Source organism: Vipera berus (genome assembly GCF_964194415.1).
Source record: "Vipera berus genome assembly, chromosome: 13".
NCBI lineage: Eukaryota > Metazoa > Chordata > Lepidosauria > Squamata > Viperidae > Vipera > Vipera berus.
Window position 1 is genome coordinate 10,343,546 of NC_138216.1, and position 19,400 is coordinate 10,362,945.

A 19,400-nucleotide genomic window follows, 5' to 3' on the forward strand; every position below is an offset into this window, starting at 1 on the left:
CATGGCAAGAAAGCTCGTAAAATGGGGCGAAACTCATGCAACCAATGTTTTGCTTAGCCACAGAAATCTGGGATTCAACTGCGGTCGTAAGTTGAGGACTATCTGTACTGCTATTTTTTTTTATTGAAAAGTTTTAAAATACATTTTATCTTTAACAATCCCCCCCTCCCCCTCCCCTACCTATCCCTCCCTACCCCTCCCCCCCCTTTCCTCCCTCCCCCCCCCCCCCCCGACTTCCCAGAGCTAAGTACAGGGTATAAAAACAAAAAAAAAACAATCATAAACATCCATTTGCTACCAATAATAAATTCAAAAATCTATCACTCTCTAGCTCATATAAGATAACTACAAGCAATACTAATATTCCATATAGAAAAAAAAAGAAAATAGAAAGGAAGACTTATTCAAATGCTAAATGAAACTTTTTAGTCCCATATTTGTTCTGGATATATTCAATCCATTTTTTCCACTCCATAATATAACGTTCTTGCGAATGATCTTTCAAATAAGCCGAGATCTTTGCCATTTCTGCCAGGTCAGAAACCTTTAAAGTCCATTCTTCTATAGTCGGCAGTTCCTCCTTCTTCCAATATTGACCTATTAAAAGTCTTGCTGCTGTAATTATATTCAACATCAACTTAGTGTCCACAACAGTAGCATCTGTAATTATACCCAACAAAAAGAATTGCGGACAAAACTTTATCCTTTGCTTGAAGATCTTCTGCATATTCCACCAAATTTTTATCCAAAAAGCCTTGACCTTTTTACAGGTCCACCATATGTGAAAATATGTTGCATCTTCACCACCGCACCTCCAGCATTTTGGCTGATAATTCGGATACATACTTGCGAGCTTTTTAGGATCTAAATGCCATCTATAAAACATTTTATAAAAGTTCTCTCTTAGGTTTTGAGCTTGTGTAAATTTTACGTTCCTCACCCAGATCTTTTCCCACGTGTCCATTGTAATAACTTCTTGGATGTTCTGGGCCCATTTTATCATACAATCCTTAACAAGTTCTGTTTCTGAGTCAATTTCTATCAATGCAAGATATATCCGTTTGATATGTGCTGGACCCTGATTTCTAATTTGCTTTATCAAATTTTCATCAGTCATTGCAAAACCAATTTTCTGATCTTCTTTCCACCTGGCCCGTAACTGAGTATATTGAAACCAAGTTTGAACAATCTTCTCATCTCGCAAGAGGTTGTACGGCTTCAAACACCAGACATTTCTTTCCAAGCTTAAAATCTCCTTATACGTAGTCACATCATGTTTGAAGCCAACATTTATGTTTTCTATTGCGTGCTTTGGGATTGCCCACAACGGCATCTTGTAATCTAACTTATGTCTATACTTCTTCCAAACTCTCAACAATGCCTGTCTTAAAATATGCACTTTAAACACATTATCTACCTTCTTATCATACAACAAATATGCATGCCAGCCAAATAACAAGTCATGGCCCTCAAGATTTAATAATCTCTCTTGTGTCAAATTAATCCAGTCACTTATTCCTGCTAACGCAGCAGCTTCATAATATAATTTAAGATTGGGCATTTTAAGACCTCCTCTTTCACGAGTATCCTGCATAATCTTAAATTTAACTCGTGGCCTTTTCCCTGCCCAAACAAATTTATTGATACCCCGTTGCCATTCTTCCAAATTAGAATCTTTCTTAAGAACCGGTATCATTTGAAATAAGAATAAAAATTTAGGCAGGACATTCATTTTCACTGCTGCGATTCTTCCCAGCAAAGACAATTGCAATTTTTCCCAACTCTCCATTTCTTTTTGAATTTTTCCCCATAATTTTTCATAGTTATTTTTATATAACTTAGTATTAGAGGGTGACAAAAACACCCCCAAATATTTGACCCTTTTAGCAATCTCAAATCCAGTTAATCCTTCTAAAAGAGCCTTTTGTGATACTGTCATATTTTTGGCCAGAATTTTAGTTTTTTGTGCATTAACTTTAAATCCAGAAACCCTCCCATATTGCATTATTATCTCCATCAGGTCCACAACAGAGTTTTCTGGCTGGGTCACTGTAACAACCAGATCATCTGCAAACGCCCTCAATCTATAATCCTGATCTCTAATTTGTATACCCTTAATTCTTTCCGAATTCCGTATTTTAACTAGTAATATCTCCAATGTTAACACAAATAGTAAAGGCGATAACGGACACCCTTGCCTTGTGCCCTTCTCAATATTACATGCTTCAGTCAAACTATTGTTAACTATTATTCGGGCAGTTTGTTTTTGATATAATGCCCTAATTGGTTGCAAAAATTTATCCCCAAAATTCATTTTACCTAAAACTTTCATCAAAAATTGCCAATTCAATTGATCAAAAGCTGTACTGCTGTTAAATGGGTATGCCTACTGAAACAAAAAAAAAAGGCCTGAAGCTCCCCCATAAGGTTACAAATCTCAACGTATCCAGTCAGGGCATCAGATTTGGTACCAACGGACCTTCTGAGAATACACAAAGATTTCCAGTTTCTTCCTCGCCCCCCCACCCCCGCTCCGGCTTCCCCCCCATTAAAAACAAAACGGTACCTGGAAATAGTTAAGTTCTTCATCACTTAGGATCTGGTTGTTGTCTTGATCAGACATGTTGAAAATCCGAGTGAGCGCTTGCGCACATGCTGGCCTTAACTGAACGAACGGAGAGGTGAAAGAAAGAGGTAATTTTAAAGAGAGGGAATACGAAGTACCTTGCATTTCCTGCAATGCCATCATCCTAGGCACAGAGGGATGGAGAAGACGATGAACTGAAGCTGTTTTGCCTAAGAGTCTGGAAAAGTCTTCTCCAAACTGGTGCTTCTCCAAATGTCTGGAAGGTCAGCTTTGTTGGGAAACTTAGATGAAATCCACTAGATCTGGAAGCCATCAGGTTGAAGACTATCTTTCCCTACTGTAGGTTCTTTCCCAAGGCCAGAATTTCCTATCAGGTCCACAGTTGTGGTCAACAACCAGCTTAGGAACCACAGAGTAACAAAATTGTATATAGCAATAGCACTTGGACTTATATACTGCTCTTTAGGGCTTCGCAGCACTCTCTGGGCAGTTTAGAGTTTAGGGGTCCCCAACCCCAGGTCCGTGGACCGGTACCGGGCCGCAGCATGCCAACAACCGGGCCGCACAAAAAAAAAGCCCCATCTGGGGGATGCAAGCGGCACACAAGACCACGCGCCCTCCAGTCCACGGATAAACCTCTCTTCACTTAACCGGTCCCTGGTGCCCAAAAGGTCAGGGACCTGTGATTTAGAGTCAACACCTTGCCCCTAACAATCTGGGTCTTCACTTTACCGACGTTGGAAGGGCTGAAGGCTGAGTCAACCTTGAGCCGTTCAGGATCAAACTCCAGGCTGTGGGCAGAATTTTTGCCTGCAACACTGGATTCTAACCACTGCGCCACCAAGACTCTACACAAAGCCAAGATTTAATCATACATTTATTGGCTCTGTAAATGGCATTGCGGCGAGCCCTCCATACCGCCTAAAACCAGCAACTAAGATTTACAAAAGACAGAGGTAGTCCTCGACTTACGTCCACAACTGAAGCCCAAATTTTTGTTGCTAAGCGAGACATTTGTTAAGTGAATTTTGCTCGTTTTTTGCCGCAGTTGTTAAGTGAATCGCTGCAGCTGTTAAATTAGTATCATGGTTGTTAAGTGAATCTGGCTTCCCCCATTGACTTTGCTTGTCAGAAGGTCGCAAAAAAGGGGATCACGTGACCCCGGGACACTGCGACCGACGTAAACGTGAGTCAGTTGCCGAGCGTCTGAATTCTGATCACATGACCCTGGGGATGCTGCAACGGTCGTAAGTGTGAGAAAAGGTGGTAAGCCACTCTTTCCAGTGCTGTTGTAACTTCGGTCCCTAAATGAACTGTTGTAAGTCAAGGATTACCTGTAGTCATTAGAATTCTTTTCGCCATGGCTTTCTCGTTTTCCTTTAATGAAATTTACTTATTAGAAGTTCTAGTAAGCTTGTCTAACTCGTTCCGGTCCTGCCTGCTACACTAATAGCAACGTTATTATGCAGATGTTTACCTGTTTCTCCTCCGGATCATAGAGAGGGGCAGTTGGGTGAAGAACAGCTTTCTGGGCATAGTAGAAAAGCTCGGAAATGTTTTTCAGATTCTTCGCCGAACACTGGTGTAGAAAGAGGGAGAGAGACGCCGATTCAGAGACCAGGAAGTGCTCGTCAGTAAATAAAACCGATATATTGAAATGACACTCCAAAGTGCTCCATCTCAGGACGACCACGAAAGCAGGCACCATTGAAAGACTACAAGTGAAGCCTCTTTTCCTCCAGTTCTCACTGGAAGAACAATTCTGGTGTGGCGTCGTATCACGTCAGAAGAGGAAAAAGCAGAGAAGTCGCTGGCCTAAATTTGGGGTCTCCTGGATGCAAAATATGTGCTCCCGCTAAATCAGCGGAGGAGTTTCTAGTTCAACTCTCGTAAAGCAGAGATCCTCAATCTTTCCAGCTTTGTGGCCCGGCGTGTGTGTGTGTGTGTGTGTGTGTGTGTGTGTGGCAGGGTGGGGGAGAAGGATGGTTCCACGGGAGTGGTGGGCAACTGCGCGCCCGTCTGCAGCTCCCTTCGCGCGAGCGGTGGGCACGTGCACCTGCCACTCACGCAAATGGAGCATGCGGTGCACAGGCTCGCTGGCCCGTCACTTCCACGGCCCGGTTCCAAATGGCTCGAGGCCCAGGAGCGGCCTGTGGGTTGGCGACCCCGTCCTAAAGGGCTTCTCCTTCACCCCAGTGTCAAAGGTTTGCGCTAGGTCCCTGCCAACGTGCAGACAATTCCTCACCTCCACACAGGTCTCGATCTCAGAGAACTGGTTCATAATGGGCAGGATGGTTTCCATGGAGCTTCCGGTGTGCAGGTCAGACTTGTTTCCCACGAGGATGATGGGGATCCTTGAAAGGAAGAAACATTTTGGAGAGAACTCTTCAGGATGGGAGGAGGGTCCAAAGGAGCAGGAAAGGGGTGGGGTGGGCAGGAGGTTTTTTTTTTCATTTTTAAGCACATGGGAGGGAGATCTAACAATGCTTTTTAACCACACAGTACAGGTAGTCCTCGACTTACAACTGTTCGTTTAGTGACCGCTCAAAGTGAGAGCGGCACCAAAAAAGGTGACTTAGGACCTTTCCCCAAACCTAGGACCCTTGCAGCATTCCCCACGGTCACATGATCAAAAATTTGCAGGCTTGGCAACCCGTTTACATTTATGACGGTCGCGGCGTCCCGGGTTCACGTGATCCCCCCTTTTGTGACCTTCCGACACGCAGCCAATGGGGGGGGGAAGCCAGATTCACTGAACAACCGTGTGACCAACTTAACAACTGCAGTGATTCCCTTAACAACGATGGTGAGAACAGTCATAAAACAGAGCAAAATTCACTTTAACAACTGCCTCACTTAGCAATGGTAATTTTGGGCTTGATTGTGGTCGTGGGTCAAGGACTGCCCATAGTTCTGGTAACCTAAGATTGCTGGTTTATTTTGTACATGCTATCCATGGTACACCGCAGGGGGGAGAACTAGCTTTCCACCAGCCGGCTAGCAGCGTTTGGGGTGCTGGGTCACCCATGCTTTCTTCCACCAACCTCACCGCGCATCCAGGCAGATCTGGAGCCAGCACCACATGGAACGTGGCTGGCTTTTCCCAGAAGGGTAGTACCTATTTATCTATTTGCAGTTTTACGTGCTTTCGAACTGCTAGGTGGGCAGGGCAGTGATGGCGAGCCTTTTAGAGACCGTGTGCCCGAAAACCGGTCCCGCCCCTGCCCCGCCTGCCCGCAGGGCCACCCACTGCATCCATGGCCCGCTGCAGATCGCCATGGCAGCCCAGCAACGCCATGGCAGCCACGTCCTCCCTCCATGTCCCACGGCATCAACTGTGCATGGAGTCTTGTCCTGGCTGCCATGTCCTTGGCTGTGCTGCTCTGTGCGGGCCGCACGTGTGCCCACAGAGAGGGCTCTGAGTGCCACTGCTGAGCTAAGGCAAATGACAGGAGCTCACTCCACCACGTGGTGCCATGGGCTTGAACTGCCGGAGTGCCGACTATCTCTGGCCGACAGATCCGGTGTCTTTGAGCCGCTGTGCCACTACGCCCCCCCACATTCCCCCTGAAGAAAAACAGATTTGTTAACAGAGCCATGAGAACCAAAGCAGCACAACCCACCCTGTAAGACATTAGATACCTGGCACATCGCTCAATGCCACCATTCACCATTGGAATCCATTTTGTCCGAATCTGGAGGGAAAAGGAAGGGAAAAGCAAGTGGGAGGGAGAATCTCCATGCCCCAACTCAATCCCCGATTTTTTAAGAAATCAGCCCTTGAGGAGACACCCAAGTCCCACCATGACATCGAGGCTCCCCCCCCCCACTCCAGTCGAGATCAGCACCCATCCAAGGCAGCAAAGAAACACCATGAGGTACAGAACTCATCGGGCCTTGGGTAGGAAAGTCAAAGCAGGGAGAAGCAGCGCAATTGTGGACTTGCGGAGGGGCACCCAAGAGGCCCATGGTGTTACCTTGTCAATGGTGGCCTCCTCGGTGACGTCATAGACCATGCACACCACGTTTGCCTGCAACGGAGAAAAGTGGGACAGAGTTCGAACAAATGCACAGACCTCTCCAGCCCAAATCTCTTTTCCAGATTATTTTTGGTACAAAGAACCTGCATCCTCAATGCTGGGCTTAGCACCCTCAACGTGAGCCAACTATGGTTTGATGCACTGCTACAGTCAGTTGGCACAATAATGCCCTCCATTCATGAACACCAGCATGGCAGGGAGATAGCTCTGCTGATGCCAGAAAGATGACCTTGACAGAAATATTCAGGAACTGTTACCCAAATAAAGGGTCATTTTAGGGTCATTCCAAGCTATGACAGAACGGGTTCTCCTGCCTTAAGCTGGTAGGTTCAATTCTCATAGCGCTGCTACTGACAAGCATCGATGAAGCAAAGATAAAATGGATCAGATTACTTTCCACCCTGCTTTGGGTGGGATTTAGGAAGAGTTTTGGTGTCCCCAGTTCAGGAAAGCAAAGAGAGGGAGGGGGAGGGGAGCTGTTCCAGGCCCGCCCCGCCCCTCCTTAGTGGACTTTAGGATCACCTTGGAAATCTCTTCTTGCAGCTCTTCTTCCGTCTGTTCGGCTTCTGAAAGGAGACACAAAAGGGGCACGAGTTGGCCCTGCAATCTTTCACCCATGTGCAAAGTCAGAAGCATCCTATCCACCATAGATGGGATGTTAAGGCAACAGCGGGACCAGGCTGGCCCTACCTATGGCTCCGGGAAGGAAGGAGCTCTTGCTGGATGCTCACTTTCAGGGATAGGACGGTGAAGAGCCAGTTTGGTCTAGTGGTTAAAACATCAGCCTAGAAAGCAGGAGACGGTGAGTTCTAGTCCCGCTTTAGGTGTAAAAGCTGGCTGGATGACTTTAGGTCAACCACCAGGAGACGGTGAGTTCTAGTCCCACCTTAGGCACGAAAGCTGGCTGGATGACTTTAGGTCAACCACCAGGAGACAGTGAGTTCTAGACCTGCTTTAGGTGTGAAAGCTGGCTGGATGACTTTAGGTCAACCACCAGGAGACGGTGAGTTCTAGTCCCACCTTAGGCACGAAAGCTGGCTGGATGACCTTAGTTTAGGCCAGCCACCAGGAGACCATGAGTTCTAGTCCCACTTTAGGCATGAAAGCCGGCTGGATGAATTTAGGCCAACCACCAGGAGACTGTGAGTTCAAGTCCTGCCTTAGCTATGAAGGGCATCCGGGTGGCTTTGGGCTGGTCCCTCTCTCTCTCAGCTCAACCCACCTTACAAGGTTGTTGTGGGGGAAATACGAGGAGGAAAGTGTGTTGGATATGTTCACCGCCTTGAGGTATTTGTAAAAGCAATAAAGGCAGGATACAAATAAACATAAATAAAATTGTGCAAATACAGAGGGGAAGGAAAAAACCAACAACCTTCCAGCCTGAATCCCAACCTTTCAACTCACAGGGCGTCACAGTAAACCATGATGTTGTCTCCTTCCATGTGGCACTGCTTGGGGCGTATTCCTGGCTTCTTATCCACAAATTCACCTGTCATTTATGCCCGCGACCTACCTGAATAGTCTACGATGTGGGTGGGGACTTTCTCAGGAGTGACATCTGCAGGGATTATGATCTCTTCGGCCCGAGGAGGAACCTGGGGTAAAAAAAAAAAGGTTATCACTGGCTATTCTCAGATGATAAAGGCTTGTCTATATTTATCTGTGTAGTTCCCTCACGTACAAACTCTAGATTTAAAAAATAGGTGACAGACCAAAAACCACCATCCAGGGTCATTACAATCCTGCAAGAAGGACTGTCCTGGTTTCTTCTTCCTTTTTTTGTATGTCACAGATAGTATAAATCTATTTTTGTCCTGCTCATACATTTCTATGGGGAAGTTTTAGGGCTACAAGGCAGAGTAAGAGCAGCAGCAGAGGGATAGAATCAGAGGGATAGAATCAAGTTCACGTGAAGTGTTAATACCACTTTACAATGCCTTGGTAAGGCCACACTGGGAACGTTGCATCCAGTTTTGGTCACCACGATGTAAAAAATATGTTGAGACTCTAGAAAGACTGCAGAGAAGAGCAACGAAGATGATTAGGGGACTGGAGGCTAAAAGATATAAGGAACGGCTGCTGGAATTGGGTAAGTCTAGTTTAAAGAAGAAAAGGACCAGGGGGGACATGATAGCAGCGTTCCAATATTTCAGGGGCTGCCACAAAGAAGAGGGAGTCCAAAGTGCCTGAAGGCAGGACAAGAAGCAACAGATGGAAACTAACCAAAGAGAGAAGCAACCTGGAACTAAAGAGAAGCTTCCTGACAGTTAGAACAATTAACCAGTGGAACAACCTGACACCAGAAGTGGTGAATGCTCCAACACTGGTTGGACTAGATGACCTCCAAGGTCCCTTCCAACTTATTATTATTATATGTAGCAACAGCAACCTGTACTCACCTCCTCAGGGAACTCCTCACCCACCAGAGCCATGATCAAGGATGTTTTCCCCACTTGGGCTATAAGAAAGAGAAGCAATATAGTTACAGATAGTCCTCAACTTACAAGCCATTCATTTAGTGACCACTGAACGTTACAACAAACACTGGAATAAAAAAGACTGTTTCTCACACTTATGATTGTTGCAGCATCCCCATGGCCAGGTCATCACAATTTGAATGCTTGGCAACTGGCATGTATTTATGACGGTTACAGTGTCCCAGGGTCATGTGATCCCCTTTTGCGACCTTCTGACAAGCCATGTCAATCCCAGTTCACTTAACCAGTGTATTAATAATAGAATAGAATGGAATGTAATAGAATAGAACAGAATAGAAAACGTTATTATCACTTTAAACGTACACTAATCAGCATACATTAAAATGAAATTTTGTTGCATTCAGCTCTCGAAAAAATACCATTATCCATGTACTCTGTCTCACACACACACGACACTGAGAAACATCACAGTCTAGTTCGAATGTATACACATACATGGCAAAAAAAGAGAATCCTGCGAATTTACAAGACGGATGGCATAAGGAACAAAGCTGTTACAGAATCTCGTAGTTCTGCTATAAATACTTCTAAACCTCCTCTCAGAGGGGAGCAACAGAAACAGACCGTGAAGTGGGTGTGTGGGGTCTCTAACAATGCTTTGAGCTCTCAGCACATATAAGCGCTTGTAAACAGTACCCTGAATCACGGGAAGCGGGCTTCCTATAATCTTCTCAGCTGTCCTCACCACTCTGTGTGGATCTTCTGTCTGAGGCTCTGCTACCCCCAAACCAAGCAGCGATGCAGTACGCTCTCAATTGTGCCTCTGTAAAAAGTGGGCAGGACAGAAGGAGAAAGATGCGCTCTCCTCATCCGACGCAAGAAATGCAAATGCTGTTTTGCATGCTTCACTAAGGATAACGTATGAAGAGACCAAGTTATTACTAATTTAATAACTGCAGTGGTTCACTTAACAATTGTGGCAAGAAAGGTTGTAAAATGGGCAAAACCCACAATAAATGTCTTACCTAGCAATGGAAATTTTGGGCTGTTGTTGTAAGTCAAGAGCTACATATATACTAGCGATGTGAGGGCTGGATCATGTCATATTAACCTCAGAACTGCAGCCTTTGACTGAAAACCACTTAGTGAGCATCCTAACTATACATGGTCAGCCAGCTCATACTTGACCATCACAATGTTCACACATGGACACTGGCTCTGACTCCAAATGCAGTTTGTTTGCTTCTGGCCACAATTTACAGTTTTGGATCACATCTCACAAACCCAAGATATTGTGGACCATGGTAAAGGATTGAAGTGAATCTACAATGCCCCAGTTTGCTTATCACACCGACCAAATGTTTCCACGTCAGAAGTTTGCATTGTTTAGTTTAACCCTGTGCTATGTCCAGAATTGAGTTGAAGCTCAAATATTTTGGTCAACAAAAGAGAAGCCACGATGCTGGGAAAGATGGAAAGCAAAAGGAGAAGGGGACGACAGAGGGTGAGATAGTTAAATAGGGTCACTGCTGCAATGAACATGAGTTTGGGCAAACTGAGGGGCAGTGGAGGACACGGGCCTGGCAAACTGTAGTCCATAGAGTCAAGAAGGGTTACACACAACTTAGCGATTGAACAAAATATCCTGAATTATCCAAATAAAATCCAGGTCTCATACTTGTTTTGCTGGGTTGTTTTGGGGGGAACGCCTATCTCACGCAAACTCCTCCAACTATCTATGATAGAAATAAGCAGCTTGACCTTCTCCAGATGATGAGCATGATGAGCAAAACTCATCATGTTCCAGCCAAACGACAGTTAATTAATTGCCAGTAAAGATCAGAGCTAGAGTTTAAAGCTTCTAGCGGGGGACGGGGGACGGACCACCTTCTTCTAAAACAATCTGTTTGCTCAGAGAATTTTTCTGAGGTTAGATTTAGAAGGGCATGAAACAAAGTGTTCTTCACCATAGGCATCTCCATGATAGAGTTGTCAAGTTCCCAAGAGAAGCTCAATAAAATCAGCCATAAAAACAAAATGACAACATTGGTGCATCAGCAAGCCTTGGGGGGGGGGGGAGAAGATTTCAGCTCTTATTTATGGAGCGGCTTCAGGACATTGCCCAGGAAAGAAACTATAGCCCAGTTTTGCAACTGAGACACTACTCTGTAACTTGAACAAATATCTGATTGATTGGCTTTAATATCAAGATTGCAAGCTGAAGTTGTTTTTTTTTTGTAGATTCAGGCCGTTAAATGGTCAACTGGGGCTCTGCGATACTTCAGGTTGGATTCCAAAAAGGTCCTATTAATTTCAAGAAAAGACAGAAAAGCCTGCTTAAAAAGAATTGCAGCCAGGTTAACAATGCCCCCCTGATGTACTATGAAGTAACCCTTATTATAAATTTCCCAGAATGAATGGCTTTATGGAAGAAATAAAAGTAAAAACACAGCTCTACAGAAAAACACACACACACACTCTCTCTCCCCCTCTTTCTCCACATGAAAAGAAAAGTAGGAAATGTTTTCACTCTGTGGCTTTCAACAGTTCACTGGGTCACACCCAGATTTCACGCCTAGATACCAGATTTTTTTTTATCCCTTCCGGAAATGAATACTAGGTTTCTGTCCCAGACACTGAGTTCCATCCCGTAGCTCCGAGTCTGCAGAATGGATCTTGCTTGGACATTCTGTCTTTCCTCAAGAAGTTCCTCTCCTCCACATTACCATTTTAAAACCCACTAACAACCGCCGAGGGACGCGGTGGCTCAGTGTGTTAGGACGCTGAGCTTGTTGATCAGAAGGTCGGCAGTTTGGCGGGTCGAATCCCAAGTGCCGCATAGCAGAGTGAGCGCCTGTTACTCGTCCCAGCTTCTGCCAACCTAGCAGTTCGAAAGCACATAAAAATGCAAGTAGAAAAATAGGGACCACTACGGTGGGAAGGTAACAGGGTTCCGTGCGCCTTTGGCATCTAGTCATGCCGGCCACATGACCATGGAGACGTCCTCGGACAAGCGCCGGCTCTTCGGCTTTGAAACGGAGATGAGCACCGGCCCCTAGAGTCGGAAACGACTAGCACGCATGTGCGGGGAAACCTTTACCTTTACCCCGAGAATTAAATTGGTTGAAAGTGAGAAGCACTGATTTCAATTGCCTGTTGGGTTCACTGGAGTTTTAATTGAGCCTTTCTAATCCTAGGCGAACATTATACATGCTAAATCTGGGGTGGTATCTCCATCCTTGGCAACTTTAAGACATGGGGTCTTCCACTCCCCAAATTTCCCAGCCACCACCCAACAACTCTTTGTTTAATGGCACTTTAAATTTACAATGGCCTTGGAAAAACTGACTTACCACTTGTCCTATCAATCATCAGCGTATACTGATATGATCCAACTTAACAATCATCGCACCAACTCCTTGGTCACATAATGACAATTGGAAACCGGTTTGGCATTTACCACGGGTTGCAGTCACGCAATCGTGATTCACCACATTTTTGGGGGGACAATTTTCAGCAATCAATAAATAAATAAATAAATAAATAAATAAATAAATAAATAAATAAATAAATAAATAAATAATACCCATTGGGGAACCTGGATTCGCTTAAAACAACTTTATCGTTTGCTTAATGAAAAAAATTAAAAACAAATTTTATGAAACCCCTCTTGCAAAACTGGATCCGACTTGGCTTATCAGTGCAATGACTTATGACAGAAATTCAAGTCCCAATTACGATCGCTAAGTTGAGGGCGATTTGTGTTCCATTCTTCATACAAAGATGACTTAGATATGATATAAAGAAAGATTTTTTTTACAACCACAGCAGATTTTCCAGCCTATTTTTTTTACCATTACCCACAAGGCAGGAAGGCCAGAGGGAAAAACCTTTAGGTCCCAATTTACTCTTGTACAAACAGTCCCCCATAAGCTATCTTCACCTTAATAACCCTGGCAAGTAGCAAGGCGACTCAGAATGGTTATCTCCCCACTGCAACTGAGATGGACTATAAGGTCCCTCAGATGTGAGGTCTGAACCTCGCCAGTACAGACCCATCCTTCTTTCAACTGCTATAACACAAAAAGTTGCTCTCCTCCATCATTTCATTCCTGGTTGCTCAATTCTTCAAGGGAATTATTTATATTTATTTCTAAAATTTATTGGCTGCCCATCTTACCATAGGGTAACTCTGGGCAGCTTACAGTTACCTACAATTATAAACAAAAAAAAGTTAAAATCAGACACTAAAACCAAACATATGCTCCTCTGCTCCAGAATGGCAGAGGGCCTCCCTTTTGTGACGTTCTGACAAGCAAAGTCAATGGAGAAGCCAGATTCACTTAACAACCATGTTACTAGCTTAACAACTGTGGCAAGAAAGAAATTTTGGGCTCAATTGTGGTCGTAAGTCAAGAACTACCTGTACACACCCTCTCTCTCTCAATCATTTGTCTGTCTGTCTATCTATCTATCATCTCTGTCTCTATCAATCATCCATCATCTCTGTTTGAATATCTATCTATCTATCATCTATCTATCTATCTATCTATCTATCTATCATCTATCTATCTATCTATCTATCTATCTATCTATCTGTCTCTATCAATCATCCATCATCTCCATTGTCTGTCTATCCATCCATCCATCAATCATCCATCATCTATCTCTATCAATCATCCATCTCCATCATCTGTGTCTCTGTCTACCTATCATCCATCATCTGTCTCTATCTCAATCATCTGTCATGTCTGTCTGTCTGTCTGTCTGTCTATCTATCTATCATCTATCTATCTATCTATCTATCTATCTATCTATCTATCTATCTATCTATCTATCTATCTATCTATCTATCTATCTATCTACCGTATTTTCCGGCGTATAAGACGACTGGGCGTATAAGACGACCCCCAACTTTTGAGATGATTTTCATGGGTTAAAGTCTTATATGCCGGAAAATACGGGTAAGTAGGAAGTCAGGGCTGCTTCTCAATTAGGTGAAGGTTTATCAAGAGCTTTTGGCCTTGAGATCAGCTTTGCTCTGCCTCGCCTAAACCTCGTCTCCTCTCGCCTTGGCGCCTCCTTCTACTTCAGCCACACGCGCTGGCTGTTTCAGCCAGGAGCGACGAGCATTGTGGCCCAACACTTCGGGAAGGCACCAGGTCTGAAAGAAGGCGGTTCTTTCCATAGGTTAGTTAATGAACAGGGCGGCGGAGGAGTGGGGGGGGGGAAGAAACGGGCTCAGCCCTGCGCCGCAAGTTTAAGATTCACACACACACCCTCCCCAAGGCTGCCTTCTACTTCAGGGCGGAGGGGCGACCCCGGGCTGCTGAAGCCCCAGCGCCAGCTTTCCGTTGCGATCTGCCTGTCGCAATTCCCGAGCTGCGCCTTCCCGGGCGGGTGTTGCTGTAGGTTTGCCGCGGCACCACACCCTGAAGTCAAACTCCCAGGGTCAGGTGAAGCTTAGCTTTGCACGAACATGTCAGGTCGGCCTCCGCCTGGCTTCCTGTGCTCCCTTGAGCTCTTGTGCTTGCGGACCGCCAGCGGCTCGGCACACGCTTAACTCCCACTCCCTTCCAAAAAAAAAAGGGGGGGCTGCTGCCGTAGGACGCCGGTAAGCTGGAGCCTCAGCCTCGGTTGGGCTGGTCGGTTTATTTATGAGGCCGTCTTTCGCCATTCTCGAGCGCTGGATTTGTCCGTTTCCACTAACGTCTCTGCTCCCGAAGATTTACTATTTTCCGGCGTATAAGGCGACTGGGCGTATAAGACGACCCCTGACTTTTGAGAATATTTTCATGTGTTAAAAAGTTGTCTTATAGGCCGGAAAATACGGTATCTATCTCAATATATTTTGCCTTTTGCAAAATGGCATCCAGTAACATTCTATGTTATCTTAAACTATTTTCCATATGTTCTTCTACCTTTTCTCCAGGATTCCGATTCTGAATGGATTTTGACATAAGTTAATTAAAAAATAATGAAAGCATTTAGCAAAGATTAAATATAAAAACTAAATACTACTACCAAAGACTGCAGCAACCTGAAAATACATATTTATCAGCACCACAGGCCAGAGAGCATAGTGCCAGATAAAGGATTCTGCTTTCCATATTATTTTGCGAAAAACCTTCTAGAACAGTTTTGCAAGGTATCCTCTGCCCAACTCTTTCAGTTGGTCTGTAAGTTATAACCGGGTTGGACTGCTGTAGCAAAAATGTCAGGATATTTTAGGATCAGGTCTCTCTATCATTATTTATTTATTTAATTATAAATATAAAACTGCTGCAATCTAGGCCAACTCTTATATTACGTCAGTTAAAGCATATAAAATGAAGAAACTAAACTGCTAAAGAATTCAAACACAGGCCACTGCCACAGAATCCCCGGACTTAACAGCTGTCAATAAGAAAGACAAAAAAGTTTGGATAGTGGACATGGCAGTACATGGAGTTCACAGAACAAGAGAGAAAGAACTGAATCGCAAAACACAAAATACAAGATCTGCACATAGAAGTAGCCTGAGCTTGGCAAAAAAAGAAGAAAAGTATTAGGCAACTTCAATGCAATCCCAAAACATCTGGAGTACCACTTGAACAACATTAACACTGACAAAATCCCAATCAGTCAGTTGCAGAGAGGCGGCTTGGAACACCTTACATCCTGTGACGATACCTTTAAAACCATCAAACAACATCTGTCTTAACCCAGGTCCTTGGGAAGGACTCCATAGGTGGATAAAAATGCCAAATACAATCTGAATATCTGGCTATGCGATGAACCACAATCACATATCAAATTCGTAGGCTGCCTGACTTCCAACAACTCTGGACAGCTTGAAACCATTAAAAAAAATACAGTAGCAATTCAGAGACGTTAAAAGATAATATATATATATATATATAAGATGCCAAGTGTGACAGAGCAAGGGATTGTCCTAAGTCCCTTTTTTCCACTTCCGTCGCAACTTTGGTCACTAAACGAACTGTCGTAAGTCGAGGACAACCTGTATTCGCCACTAAGCTGATCATAGATTTGTAGCAGGGCTTTGCCACCCCGAAACGTCCACAGCCACCCAGAATCCCAGTAAGTGGCATTCTTTAATAGGGCACCAACCCTGAAGCATGGAATCAGCAGGGCAGATGCTGCGGGAAGACAGGTGTTTCCACCTGGCTTGATGCTACCTGGCTGGCGCCGCCAGCACCTTAAATTGCACCTGGACGCAAGCCGGCAACCAGCGCAGAGGTGGCACACAGGCATAGCGAGGGATGCCCCGGTGCGGCTTGCCTTGCCGCATCATGGACCAGTTGAAGCTTCCGGGTGGTCTTCAAGGGCAGCCCCGTGTAGAGAGCACTGCAGTAGTCCAGCCGTGGAAGCCATGGAAGCTGAAGGCCCACCGATGTAAGGGATGCGACTTTCCCACCCTCCTTGGACCCCTCCGCCACTCCCCATTCCCACGTGTCCCGATTCCACCTCCTCCAAGGTCATCCCCGGGCCTCCTGACTCCACCCAGGGCGCCTTAGCTCCGCCCCTTCAGGCCCCGCCCACAGACCCCCCCTCCGGCTCCTCCCCCGCCCCCTTTTCTCCTGCCTGCTGCAAGAGTCGCCCCCTCAGCGCCCAGGCGGCGGCGCTCCCCGCCCTCCCCGGGCTGCCCCCGAGGCCGGCAGGCCGCCCCTTGCCCGCCCTTACCTTCCCCCAGCAGGAGAATGCGCACGTCCCGCCTCATCCCCGCGGCTTCGGGGAGAGGAGGAGGAGAGGGCTGCAGCGACCGCCGCTTCCCACCTTTCTCGGCGCTGCCGCCGTCGGGCTCCCACTTCCGCTTCCGGCTTCCAGCACGGCGCTGCGCCTTTGCCTGGCGCGCCCTCTGCGGCCGGAGGGCCAAACGGCAGCCTTGCTGCTTGGCAAGGCGAGGGGGACCGCCTCCTTTTGCGGGCTGCGAATATCAGTTGCCCCAAAGTTTAGCAGAGAGAACTGCCACGCGCTGGACCCCACTGGAAGAGTACAGTTAGTCCTCGAGTGACAACAGCTCGTTTAGTGACCGTCCAAGGTTACAAGGTCATTGAGAAAAAGGACTCGCCTTTACAACTATTGCAGCGTCCCCATGGTCGTTGTAATCAAAATTCAGGTGCTTGACAACTGATTCGCCTTTATGACGGTTGTAGTGTCCTGTAGCCCCGGGATCCCCTTTTGGGACCTTCTGACGAGCAAAGTCAAGGGGGAAGCCAGGTTCACTTGACAACCGGGCTACTTGCTTAACAACGGCAGTGGTTCACTTAGCAACGGTGGCAAAAAAAAAAAAGATCGTAAAAATGGGACAAAACTCACATAACAATGTTTCACTTAGCAATAGAAATTTTGAGCTCAGCTGAGGCCGTAAGTTGAGGACCAACTGTGTTTACTGCAGTGGTTTTCAAACTCATGCAGGCTGGGGCATTTTGGGTGTTGAAGCCCACACGTCTTAAAGGTGCGGAGGTTGAGAAACGCTGATTTTAAAGAAAAAGAACTCGGAGCTTTGGTGGGTTCATCTGCTTCTGGACTGGCTGCTAGCCCCTGGAATTCTGGCCCAACTACTCATTACTTAGGTTGAGATAGTAGAATTCTGGTCCAGGGGTAAGAGGGCGGTGGGATAATTGATATTTCGGGATGTGAACTTCCCTGAATGTATTGAGCCAACCAAGAAAAGATGAGCTGAGATTCAAGCCAACTTTCTCCAATTCACTGCTGTCTCCAGATGTGTGGTGGGGATGCAGCTGGCTGAGTTCCCAGCCACGCCTGAGTATCTCTCAAGTGTAGAATGGCATCATGGTTCTCGCTATGACATCACTTGTGCAATGGTGAGACCCAGACCGTGTAATTGCGGCTTTGCAGAGAGGATTGTGTAACCATGCAGGTTGTTGTGCTCTCCTTGTAAGCAGCACCAAAAGCTTGTTATCTGTCTCCACAATTGTATTTTGACATTTGGCATTCTTTTTTCAATCTACATATCTGTTAGTGGCCTTTTTTTCCCATCCATCCGTCCACCCTTCCACCCTTCCATCCATCCATCCATCCATCCATCCATCCATCCATCCATCCATCTTACCAAGATGCCCCAGCAAAATTTCAAATAAGTTAACTGGAACAAAATTGCTTAGCAATATATTATTAAATTGAAATAAAGATAAACAGTCAAAGCTATTATTTCCTTCTGAAATATTTGGGAGGAAACTTGCCCGCTGTGCAGCTAAGATTCATTGAACAACTGCAGCAGTTCGCTTAACAGCTGTGGCAAAAAGGGTCATAAAGCATGACTCACCTTGGTTAGCAACAAGAATTCTAGTCCCAATTATCTGTAATGCAAATTTTCCATATTCTAGAATGTCTCCTTTACTCCAGTGTAGACTAATGGGCATTTGTAAAAAAAAAAAAGCTAAATCTAATCTGATTGTTTAGGGAAATCTCGTGTCAGAAAGCAAAATTAGAAAAAAAAATCCTTATTCATTCAGTACTAATATTTAAAGTTATCATTTAGCTATCGTTTCCTAATCTAGCCAGAGATGTTGTTTCTATTGTGCTTATGAAATTAAATGATGTGTTTCCAGCCGTTGGGAGAATTCCTACGTCAGGACAGAATGTCTCCAGCTCTTTGCAATTCTTGTATTTGCAATAATAAAAAAGTACACTTACTTTGTTTAGAGATGAAAGATGAACAGGGACATGAAAAATGACATGTTACTTTAGCTGTCATGGCAAGGATTACTATTTAAAGGGAAATACATAGCCGGCAATAGCTCTACAAAGAAGCTCAAGAATGGATGGAAATTGCTTGACAACCCCAACAGTCATGTGGCCCAGAATTTCTCTGCCATGTGTAATCTGTATAACAATTAGTGAAATTCAGCTTTGCATATTTCTTTTGCAAATTTTGGTCTTATAACGGAAAGAACAATTGCAGCCTGAGATTGGGTGTTCCTCTGGCAGAAAAGTTACTAAAATTAATGACTTTTACTCCTAAAGAAAGGGACGCGGTGGCTCAGTGGGTTAGGACGTTGAGCTTGTCGACCAGAAGGTCGGCAGTTTGGCGGGTCGAATCCCGAGTGCTGCATAACAGAGTGAGCACCTGTTACTCGTCCCAGCTTCTGCCAACCTAGCAGTTCGAAAGCACGTAAAAATGCAAGTAGAAAAATAGGGACCACTACAGTGGGAAGGGAACAGTGTTCCGTGCGCCTTTGGCGTCTAGTCATGCCGGCCACATGACCACGGAGACGTCCTCGGACAAGCGCTGGCTCTTCGGCTTTGAAACGGAGATGAGCACCGGCTCCTAGTCGGAAACAACTAGCACGCATGTGCGGGGAAACC

General features: G+C 45.4%; 1 protein-coding gene across 3 annotated transcripts in view; it reads right to left on the bottom strand.

The window, feature by feature from the left end:
- Nucleotides 1–16,867, bottom strand: part of RHOT2 (ras homolog family member T2) — a 41,025-nt gene extending 24,158 nt beyond the window's left edge. For 2 of the 3 annotated variants that reach the window (XM_081337911.1, XM_081337913.1), the window contains exons 1-9: nucleotides 16,752–16,857; nucleotides 9,027–9,085; nucleotides 8,141–8,222; nucleotides 7,150–7,193; nucleotides 6,565–6,618; nucleotides 6,230–6,282; nucleotides 4,833–4,941; nucleotides 4,065–4,166; nucleotides 2,567–2,665 (exon numbers count right to left, since the gene is read on the bottom strand). In XM_081337911.1, the coding sequence (XP_081194037.1) occupies nucleotides 2,567–2,665; nucleotides 4,065–4,166; nucleotides 4,833–4,941; nucleotides 6,230–6,282; nucleotides 6,565–6,618; nucleotides 7,150–7,193; nucleotides 8,141–8,222; nucleotides 9,027–9,085; nucleotides 16,752–16,788 (639 nt within the window). In that variant the 5' untranslated portion in view covers nucleotides 16,789–16,857. Of the gene's footprint in view, nucleotides 1–2,566; nucleotides 2,666–4,064; nucleotides 4,167–4,832; nucleotides 4,942–6,229; nucleotides 6,283–6,564; nucleotides 6,619–7,149; nucleotides 7,194–8,140; nucleotides 8,223–9,026; nucleotides 9,086–9,197; nucleotides 9,344–16,751 lie in introns of all 3 variants that reach the window. The other variant, XM_081337912.1, reaches the window with a different exon arrangement.
- Between the last annotated feature and the right edge of the window lie 2,533 nt (nucleotides 16,868–19,400).